Genomic DNA, 11,909 nt, shown 5'->3' with positions numbered 1-11,909 from the left:
ATCTTTCCCGTAGAAATTTGAATGATTCTGTTCACTGGAATCTCACAAAAAAATGTATCTATAGTGTAAAATTCATGTATCATAAACTTAGCATGCATATAGGTCATACTGGTAACCCAACTACCACCCTATCTTTCTGGAAAAATTCAAATTTACCAAGACAAGCTCTTCTAGCAAGGAAGTTTTATAATGACATTATACCAATTAGGGACCATTTGGCATGTATCATGTATATAAAGGATAAGTCATGTTTATTGTGTGGAAATGCAAAAGAAAGTGTTCATCATCTTCTTCTTGTATGCCCTTTCACAAGAGCTTTATGGTTTCATACACCATGGTTATTTAAATTAGAAGCCTATCAGCACTACACCGCCAAGAGTTGGATTGATCTTTGGTTTAAAACTCCAAAAGATTGGCCTATAGAGATTGAAAAGTGGACTAAGTTCTGTTTATTGCTTTATTCTAATATATGGTTGGAGAGGTGCAACATCCTGCATCATAAGAATAAACCATCTCTTACTAGAATTTGTAAGCTCATCTCCTTGTTCTTTGACAGTCAGAACAACCAACATTAGGAAATGACTTGTCAGAACTTAACTCTTCCTGCCCAATGGAAACCGCCCCCACCTAAGTTCCTTAAATTAAATGTGGATGCCAGTTTTAATGATAAATAAACAAAATTCAGCAAGCTATGGTTATATATTGAGAGATCACCAAGGGAAAATTGTTGTTGCAGGTACAGCCACTAGCTGGTCAACAAGTGCAGAGGAATCAGAATGTCACGGACTACTCAGAGCCCTCAGATGGTGCTCAAACTATCACTCCGACAATCTACTAGTGGAAATGGATGCAAAGGTTGCAATATATTACTTGGAAAACAAGCCCTGCAATATAGCATGGGCAGCACAACTAATGCTCTCGGATGCAGCTAGTCTTTTTTAACTTTTTAACTCTGTTAAAATAACCTATGTTCAAAGAAGTGGTAATATTATAGCACATAAGCTAGCATCTTATGCTTCATGTAACCCACAGTCCGATAACTAGACAAATGACTCTCCAACTTGGCTTATAAAGGTGCTGGAGGGGGATTGTCAGTATGTACTACCAACTGATATAGCTCCAATATGGATGAAACAAATCCTGGAGTAAGGAAATGCTAATAATGTAACCTCTTGTTCATATTAATAATATTGCAAATGATTACCAAAAAAAAAAGAATATTATTTTGTGCTAGTGTGTTGACCCGGACACCCGGGTCATAGACTCATAGGACTTGCCAATAGTAGCCTTAGATCCTCCGTGATCATGAATCCTACTATATATCCTAGGGTCTTGTTTCCTAAAATGGAGTGGTAGACATTAATTGATGTCCTAGCTCTCTCATTTCCACACAAATCCTAGAGTTTGGAGGTAGAATTCCAACTTAAGAGATTATGGTCTGTCCTATCGAATCAGGAATTGGCAACCAAAAGGTAGATGGAAATGGAATATTAATAGAGCCCGGCTATCCCGGCCAAGGATATCCTCATAAGGATGTCCTACTAAGGCCATATTAGATCTACTCGTATCCTGAGAGCAATAGAGAAACATAAACAATTCAATAACCGACCAAAAAATGATAGTAAAGTGACGAAATAATACATGCTTGTGTGCTTGTCTTCTTCCCAATTCCGCATTTCCACCTGTTGACTTCTCTATCTAATTCTCTTTATCCCCTAAACAGCACCGGGTTTTCATGACTCCATCTGATTTCTCCCATTGTTGAGAAATATTGATCAAAGTGTTTTCTATGTTACTGTGAAAATTTCTTCTTTTGTTTTAGTAAAGCTTAAAAATGACTTATTTTCTCAAAAGTGTATAAAGAAAATTAGTTACTTCAAATTTTCATTTTTTTAATTTTGTATTTCTCTTGCTATGACCTAATCTAAACTCAGGTTATAATGGTATGAATTTGCAATAATGTTTTGCATGAGATGCAAATTCAATTTGGTTTTTCCTCTAAATTTTTTTTTGGGTAGTTTTTTGCAGCAAATAATTTGACTATGAGAAGCAAATAATGAAAATGTCGAAAACATATTATTAATAGTACTTTTGGGTGGAGGAGGAGTTTTGGGGGCGAGAAGAACAAACTCTGTTTCTACAGTCCATACTTTTGTTTTCTCATTTTTCTGGTCAAATATTAAAGTCTGTGATGTCATTTTTGCCCTCGGGATACGAGTAGATCTACTGGCCCTCGTAGGACGTCCTTATGAGGATATCCTTGGGATAGCCGGGCTCTGCCTCTCTTTTTTCGATAATAACCATTTCCTATGCAACTCCCAAGACATGTACGGCCAGAGTATTCCCTAATTTCTTAATTAGGAAATGGAATATAATAACCACTTCCTAAGCATCTCCCAGGACATGTATGGCCAGAGTATTCCCTAATTCCTTAATTAGGAAATGGGTAGCCCTCAAGACACCACGGAAATCTTATTTTAAAATTTTTGTTCTTTCTTACAATATTAAGCCAAATTTTGCGTAAATGATGGAAGAGTAAAAAGAAGAAACTCAACGGAAGGCAAATATCCCAACATACATACGCTGAAAAAAATATTCATACAAATATTGGACGGGGCGATTACGTGAAGTCATAGTAAGTTAATACAATATATGACCACCACCACCACCTGCAGCTAAATTGCTGATAAAAACTTCCTATATATATGACATTTATAAATAAACCATCATAACCTGAATTGGCACCCACCATTTTGTCATATGCCTTATTTCTTCCATGAAGTATACTTATATATTGCCATCATATCTAATATTATATAACTATGCTTTAAAGGTTTATAAAAAGTTGACCAGTGATCTATACGTGCCACCAGGCTTCCACCCTTGCGGAATAACATTTGTCGCAACTAGTGTCTGCCCAGAATACTGTGATTTCAAACGGATTGAAAATGGAGCGTGAAATTCTGATCCAGCATCAAGTTTCCAAACAACACCCCAAGATTGTTGCATTTCCCGCCATGCCATGGACTCATTTGACTCCTCACGTAGAGCAACACCAGCCAAATCTCCGTCTCCTTCCTCAAATTCAACGACCACAGCAAAGTAATTTGAGTTGGAGCCAGCGTCAACACGGAAAGTGATGGTCGTTCCGGAATAGTCACATGCAACACTGAACACAAACAAAGATTCATCAAAGATGTGTGTTATCACTTGTATTAAAGTTTTTGCATCATAATATAAATTTATGACGCAAAAAACTTCTCTTGTCAACTAATTAATTAAATGTTGCTCTAAATCATTTAAGCAACTTAATTGTACCGTGCATAGTTAATATCCAAGACTCCAGCACCACGTAGTTGCTCTTCTTGGCCAGGCCTAGCCATGGCACCAAATGCAGTTCCACTCAAATCGAAATGGGCCGAGTCCGATGCACATGGGCCCCCAGGGCAAGAATCTGTAATCACCACCCTTACTGGACTTCCTGAACAAGATGGATGATTGGTACATTTGACCTATAAATGAAGAAACTTATGGTCATGTCCTTTTATTTCTAAACTAGCTTAGAAAACTGAAGTGTGCAAGTGCCAATATTCCCTATAGCTATAGGTTTGAGAGTTACACGATAACAGGCTCCGCACTCCTTTCCGGACTGATAGAGAGATGGGCCTGCTGCTGTGATCAAAGAAGAAAATGGAGATTGCGACACCGCTTGTCCATATCCACATGCTCCACCTGCAAGCATGTGGATATATCAATTAACCTTCTTTTGGCAGCAAATGGAAATATCAATCCCAATTTTTATTTTTATTTTTATGATATATAAATCCCAAATATAAACGTCGGTATTATGTGGTAAACACTTTTGACAAATCATATTTTTAGAATTAATTTTAACTTTATGCAAAATATATATTTGCCTGTTTGAACTTAATTTTGAATATCAGAATTGTTTTTCATATTTGACTTTGGGTCCAAACCAAACACTTGAAATAGAGCTTCCATAAACCATTGGGGATGCTCTTATACCCATGTATGAACAAGAATCGAACTACAAAAAAAAATGTAGATTAAATTAGAAAAGGAAATGCGCGACAATTGATTGCCATAACGATTTTCAGTAACTAGACATAATCACCAGAACTGACCCCAAAAGAACAACTAACAACGCCCTTTACTAGCTTGGGCGCTAATTGCACCATCTAATTGGGCTGATTTTAGTCAAATGATGGGATGTCTAATTTGCTGATTGACCATATCAGTACGTCCATAACAACAATAGGAGATTGAATCAACTATGTGGCCCGCGTGACTCTCCTCCCCACCTCAATGCATCTAGAAAACCGATTTTAATTTAGCAAGCAAGTGTACTTGTACTTGCAAGTATACAAATCACATGAGGAGTGTTTCTACCCGACTTCCCACTGTAGGAATCTCACAGTCAATCCCATGGAAGAGTACTTCAATTCGTCAATTTATATATACTATTAGATTTTCGTTGAGACTCAACTTTTATTAAGTGCATTCGAACTGTGAAGTGGTAATTAAGGGATACTATGGTAGTTGGAGAGGCAATGGATTTTGTACTGCTGGGTACATACATGCATGTATGGTAGTTGATCATGTGTGCAAATTTCATATTTACATACTAAAAATTCGCACACATGACCACCTTAAATGTGGTACAAAAGTGCTTGACAGACGTACAATTCACATTCCTAAAGGGCGAAATTTCACACTCCTAAACTAAACAATATTCAAGTTAGCAGGCCAGCATGGCATTACCGTCACTGCCTGCCCCATCTCGACTACCATACCAAGTTGCTCGAGCAGGAGACCAATTGGTTGCCATGGTGGACAAGGTGCTTCTTTTGGCATGGAAGCAGAAACAAAGTTCAGGAAATAAAAACAAAGCTAATAGACAAGATATCAAGAAAGAAGCCAAAGACAACAAGGATAGAGTAGTAGCCATATGGCTGTGATATCAACTACCAAATAGCCAAGAAGTTGTATACTGCTTGTATGTTTATTAGTGGTATCTTCTCTCAACTTCCAAACTTCTAGTATTTATAGAGCAAAAGCATATGTGTCATAATCAATCTATGTCAACAGATATATATATGTTTATGATTCTCTAATGTTATTGTATAGCTTGGCTTCTAAACTGAAGCTCAATTACAATATAGCTCAGGCTCAGCTTCGTATATACTTTTCTTTTTTGATAAATAGTGCGCTTCTATTAGCTAGTTGAAATAAACTGGTATGAACTATTATCTAGTTCTATCTATTGAAGAATAAGTTCTCCCACCCAAAGATAAGTGACTAAAAACGGAATGAGTGGGAATATATTGTTTCCGCTGAATAAACCGTGACGACCAGTACCACGACAAAGCTTTAATTTCAATGACTATTTGTCGACTCTGGTGCCGCGTTGCGTAAAGTATAGCGAGTATATATGGATGCATAAATTATATGTGTCGGCTCAGCTAGTATACATAAATTATAAATTGCACATGAATCTAGAGATTGAATTTAAAAATTAAATGGATCAAACTATATACTCGTTCCAAGAACAAAACCAGGGTAGAGAAATCAATTTGTTTACAGTTTACTACAGTACATACGTAGTAAATCATGGATTTAGAGATACAATTTGCATGGATTTTACGGTCCAAATAAATGTTTGAACATATATAATTATGGTCCTGTTACAGACTTAGAGATACAATTTGCATGGATTTTACGGTCCAAATAAATGTTTGCACGCATATTGCCCTTCACTATATATATATGTAATGACCAAAATGCGTGTTCATTTGTATTGATCAAATAGCGAACTTATTAGAAGCCAAGCTGAGACATAACCCGGACATCATCCGCAATATTAGCATGCTTGGGGAAAAAATTCATCCTTTGAACTACTGTTTGAAAATTTGAAATTTTATGCGAAAGGTACTTTGTCGGTAACCAATCACGCCACACCCAGATTTTCTTAATTGGATTTATGTTTTGTCCCTTCTTTATCAAGTTAAAAAAATCCTTTCATAGATCTTGCCGTTAATGGCGGTTATAAGTCGTTAGAGTCCCTGAGATTTCGCATTTCTAGTAGGTTGCTTGAGGGGCTCATTTTTGCTGCAATCTTTGTAATGCTAGCTTGTTTCTGGCCTAATCAGAATACGCCACCAGTACATTCAACAAACACAAAAAGTCAAGCAAATATGAGTCTTGTTTTTAATTATATATTTCCCATTCAGAAAATTAGTCTAGAGGACTTAGTTATAAATATTTAGTAGTCCTAAGACTCCTCTTAAATTTGTTTAGAATTTAATACCCCAATTTGACGGAATATGGAACTAACCAATTGTTATCCAACTTTACCAAGAATAGCGAAAATATCCTCACTTGGAAACAAACATAACCACTATCTACCGAAAGTAATATAGTGGGATACAAAATAAAAAATTAAATTTCACACACAAAAAATTCACTTATAACTACCGCCTTCACATTTAAAAATGCATATAATGAAAAAGAGGGCATCTAGGGTGCATCGAGTGTATGAGCACGCTAGGGAATGAGAGCCCTTGGACAATACTTTTTTCAAGAATACACCAAGATTTTGTGCCTATATGAGTGGCCCATATGCTATATCTGAAGTACACCCCTGAGACTAGCTTTTTGGTAATGAAAAACTAAAAATATTATGTCTCCAAAATTTTGTGGAGGCATTTGACACTAGTCGTTAAGTCTAAACTCCAAACCACTAGACATTAAACCCAAAATCTTTATAAACTAGACCCTAAGCCTAAACCCTAAACCTTAAGACACTAAACCCTAACCCCTATAAACTAGACCCTAAGCCTAAACCCTAAACCTTAAGACACTAAACCCTAATTCCTATATTCTAAATTTATAAACAATAAACTCTAAACCAACCCGTTTCATTTAATAGTAGTTAATCAAACCCACAAAATAAATAATCAAATGCATTTTGTATCGTATTTTAAAATCGTGGTGTGTATGCATTTTAAAATATATAGGTTTATAACGTGGTGCATCTGCATTTTAAAATATATAAGTTTATAACGTGGTGCATCTGCATTTTAAAATATATAAGTTTATAACATGGTGCATCAGATTTTAAAATGTATAAGTTTATAACGCCCACATTCGGATGAAACGGTGTAGTAGTGTCAAATTTAACTTTTGGAGCAATACACGCATGCTTTTGCTAAATTCTATTCAAACCCAAAATCTACTCTTTTTGTTCTAGTAGTTATCTTATCTAAAAGTAGTTCTCTTATTCAATCTTTATTCTAGTAGTTATCTTATCTACAAGTAGTTATTTTGGAAGGGTGAAAAAGAGAATAATTTATATTAAAAAATAACAGGTAGCACCTAGTCTCGAGTCAAAAGCTTAGATTCTAAAGATTTTCTATAAAAAAAACACTTATGGCGAATAAAAACAATGTAGGGGTATTAAAACCCAAAAAAATTATGGATAGGGCTTTAAAGTTGTTTTTTTTTTAAATGAGACTCTCTAGCCCAATTTCTTGATTTCACCCATTCGGCCTTTCCATCAACCTTGCCCTCAAAACCCACCAATCTAGCACCACCCATTTCGTTCCTACAACTCTCTCTAATTATCCAATCCAATTAATTGAAACAAATACGAATTTTCCAATCACTATCAAATATTGTTCATCAACTAGCGTCAAACTTAAGAACATAGTAAACAAATTTGGGCTTTTACAATTTTGAGTTTCTGAACACAACTCATTGATTTTAAAAAAAAAAATTAATACAAAAAGTGAGTATAGGTTTAGAAATTGGGGTGGGGTTACTTCTTTTTCTAGTTTTGTTAAACCTTTGGAAGAGGAAATGGGTGGTGGTGGTAGATTGGTGGGTTTTGAGGTGGAAGAAGGAGAGGGCAAAATAGGAAGAAAAGAAATTGAGAAGACTACACAGTATTGCTTGACATTTTGTCTTGTTTGAATGTACATGTGGCATATTATGATTAGGCCAGAAACAAACTAAGCATTACAAAGATTGAAGCAAAACTGAGCCCGTTTCTTGAGGATCATGTACTATACTAGAAATTGCCCATCGAAGTCACCCATTTAATTTAGTAATCTAATTTGGTATTTTCATTTTAGATGTTTACTCACACATACATTGGTAATTTAATTTGATGTTTGATTCATATTTCTTTGGATTTGGCTTTGGCTTCTTTCAGTTGCCTTGTCCAAATGACCATGTTCAATTTGAACAAAACATGTCATAATTGTCAGTAATATATGTTTATTTCAATTATCTATTTTTCTAATAAAATTCAAATTTGTAGGGCTATCAACTATAGAAAGTCGATCGACAATATTCAAAAATGAGGTCAGATCTTCTCCGCCCGGGTGTAATGGTTTGCCCCCTACACCTTAAGTAAATTTATGACCAACTGGATATTAATAACGGACCAAAACAAATGGGGTTAATAAAAAAAACTTATAGCTGAAATGGAAGTTGTCATAAGCGATAAGGAGTCCAGCTAAGTCCCTATGTCTCTCCATGTCCCCTCCTTTCAATCTTTCTACTATCTTCATCATGAAATAACAGTTTTTGCATGTCATCATACTAATAAGCTATTAATTATTATATATTAACATGCAAACTTCGGTAAAACAATAAAACTTTGACGTACAAGAGAACTCGCGCGAAGGATCATTCCGTGTGTTCTCTATTCGAAAGGATTGTTTTCATAACCAAATTTAATCTTTTTTACAATACTAGTGGTCGACATGACCAAAAATTTCAAAAACTAAAATACTATTCAAGTTTCATAAGGTTATGTAGCTTATTATCATTCTATATCTTAAGCCAAAACCAACATGGCTACTCTCATCAAGTGAATACCATTGATTCAATATATGTATATGTTAATCTCCTATCCTCGCATAACGAATTAACAACTAGTCATGGCAGTCTCATGTGCATGATAAAAAGAACCAAACAAACAATAGAATAAGAATAATGGAAACTAGAGAAGGAATGGGACGATGACTCTGTCTCTCATGGCAACTTCCTTTTTAGCTTTAATTTAAACTTCCTTGTTGTTTAGGGATTTGTAGTGATTTACTTTTTTGAGATTTATTTAACACTGTTAGTTGTATTTAGTTTAGCTGTTATATAAGTGGACAGGTGTTACAAAAAATTTGTAAGGTGTAAACCATTAGTTTTTCCACCCGCCCAGAGAAGAATTGGCCTCTTCAAAAATATTAACAAATATAATATTTCCTAATCAAGAGAGTTTATCTGTTTATGTTAATTTTTCGGGATAGAAAAAGAGATTTTATTTTCTTAATAGTTGCAACTTAATTAGTACAATTATAGGGCCATTAATTATTAATTATGAATTTGTATCCTATTTAAATTCTGATTGTTTTATTCTATTTGGAATCTCTCAGATTTTAGAGTCTTAAATTATTTGTATACATATCTCGAGGCATTAAAATATATCTAAGTCATAAATTAACTTTGGGAGTTTCAATAAGGACTACTACTTAACACTTAAATTCATCGAGATCAGTCTTCTTTATTATGTTAGATTGATGAGGTCACCTTAGATATGTATTCAAAACTTCAAAACTGAGAAGATTAAGAAATATCACACAACAAGAGTTTCTAGCTCAATTGGTTGTGTACCCCCTTCTCTCATGGTCGAGGTTGCAAGCTTGAATCCCACCAAGTGTTAGTTAAAGTTTTTTTCTTGGTGTTACTACGATAAGTGGGCTGAGGAGCTCGGGCCAAGTTTCAATATAACCAATGTTTTTTTTTTCCGATAAAGTCAATATAACCAATGTGGATTTGTCTTAACCCTCTAAAAATTTCAAAAAAAAAATATCACACATTATTTAAAATTCAACTACTAGGCATGGATTTACTCCGAAAATTCTTAACGAGCAACACTTAAGTATGAAGAACTAATCATATGAGAATTTTGGAGATTATACAAACACGTATATGTTAGAGTGTGTGGACCGAAAAGAGGAATAGTCCCACATTAAACAAGAAATGAGTTCATTATGGGTTGATAAAGTGAGAAACTCACTAACTAGTACCGATGCGTTTTAGGATAAAACCCCACACCCATGGCCAAGATGTGGCCCAAGCCCAATGGGTGGTTAAGTGGGGAACAATATCGGTACTAGTTATCCCATGGGCACGGATGCCCAGGCCTGACGGGTGTACCCAAGTCCTAACAACTGGTATCAGAACCGATGGTTCAGTGGCAGGGACAAAAGATCATGCAGAATCAAGAGACGAAATCATTCAAGCTGGAGCGCCAGTGAAGGCCGCAACTCAGGTGGAGTTGCTTAACGAAGTGTGCCTGTTACACTAAAGATTGGTGCCCCTTAGATGTTGTGGAGATTCGAGAGGGTGTAACTCGAGTTGAATCTAACAACATGGAATGATGTTCGAGGAGGAGTAGCTAGGCTCTGGAGTTGAGAAAAAAAACCACCTCCCTCATAGGCCCAGACACACCAGAGCTCTGGCATTGGATCGTGCTCGACGATGAACGAATAGAGTCTCTTGGAGTTTAGTCCAAAGTGGAGATTGTTAGAGTGTGTGGACCGAAAAGAGGAATAGTCCCACATTGAACAAGAAAGGAGTTTATCATGGGTTGATAAAGTGGGAAGCTCACTAACTAGTACTGAAGTCTTTTAGGATAAAATCCCACACCCATAGCCAAGATGTGGCCTAAGCCCAATAAGTGGGGGACAATATCGGTACTAGTTATTCCATGGACATGGAGACCCAGGCCTGGGGTGTGACAGTATATACCAAATTAAGAATGATCGGTGTACAACACATCATATGAGAAATTTGCGTGGATCATAATCTATAAAAATCGTCCTACAATAAATCGAATGGTGGAAATTTGCTGATAGAGATATTTGGTCACGCGCACAATGATTTCTAACAAAATCATATATGATCTAGAGTTTTGGAGTTATTCATCTAATGCACCGTACCAAATACAAAAATTACAAAGAGCCGAAAGAGGTTCTTCCGAAATCTGATTTGAGAGTGAAGTATAACAAACCAAATCTTTCTTTTTCCATTTGATCAATACTCACATTTAAATAATGGTTTTTTATGAAGACATAAGCCAAAGTGTGACATGATCAAATTAACTATGTAGTAAACAATTGCATGGTCAAAGTTCTATATTCATTAATTCTTCGTTTAACATGCTTTATTTTGATTAACTCGTAATAAGATACGTAAAATTGTTAGCTTCCAAATTCCAATCATCCTCAATGAAGGTATGAACAGTGGTTTAACTTTTAAACCAACAAATGGGACGCCAGGATTCATCAGTGTGACGTAATCAGGGGGTTATTTTACAGATTATAATAAGTTGCCAGATCTTTTTTCTCATAAAATTAGTAAATTGCCAATCAAAAAAGATATAAGAGAGCATATTTTCGAGGAAGGCTTTTGGTTGTTTGTTTTGCTCACACACAATTGTTATGCATTGAAATGCATATCCTACTGTTAAAATTGATGCAGTGATTCTCCTAAATTAGATTAGGGTGGTGTTGTAGGAACAATTTTATATACAAGAACATGGCTGCACATCTCGACAAACTGGTTGTGGAGATTAAAGCTCTGGCGTGGTACTGGGCATAGTAGGACACTAGGCTGTAGGAGGTACAACTACGGAACTACCAACAGATATAATAGATTTCAGGATGGTTATTTCAAGCTATCATAGTGAACTGGGAGATTAACAAAGCAAGAATTTTCTGTCTTCTACTGGTACACATAAACAAGGGTGTCACTAACTCTCACTACTAGCTGTATTTTGTTGGATTGTAATGGCTTTACTGTTCCTATTGTAGGCTCTGGTGAAA

The 11,909-nt window shown here is 35.6% G+C and overlaps 1 protein-coding gene across 1 annotated transcript; it reads right to left on the bottom strand.

The window, feature by feature from the left end:
- Positions 1-2,579: 2,579 nt before the first annotated feature.
- LOC147494371 (expansin-B15-like) lies at positions 2,580-5,034 on the bottom strand. Its single transcript, XM_086565713.1, has 4 exons — positions 4,783-5,034; positions 3,620-3,732; positions 3,319-3,512; positions 2,580-3,169 (listed from the first exon to the last, which is right to left on the bottom strand). The coding sequence occupies exons 1-4, from the start codon at positions 4,967-4,969 to the stop codon at positions 2,836-2,838; spliced, it is 828 nt and encodes a 275-aa protein (XP_086421839.1). The 5' UTR covers positions 4,970-5,034; the 3' UTR covers positions 2,580-2,835.
- Positions 5,035-11,909: the final 6,875 nt, after the last annotated feature.

Source organism: Coptis chinensis, chromosome 6 (assembly GCF_015680905.1).
Source record: "Coptis chinensis isolate HL-2020 chromosome 6, ASM1568090v1, whole genome shotgun sequence".
Classification (NCBI taxonomy): Eukaryota; Viridiplantae; Streptophyta; class Magnoliopsida; order Ranunculales; family Ranunculaceae; genus Coptis; species Coptis chinensis.
The sequence above is the reverse complement of the archived record's forward strand: the minus strand, read 5'-3'. Positions and strand labels throughout refer to the sequence as shown.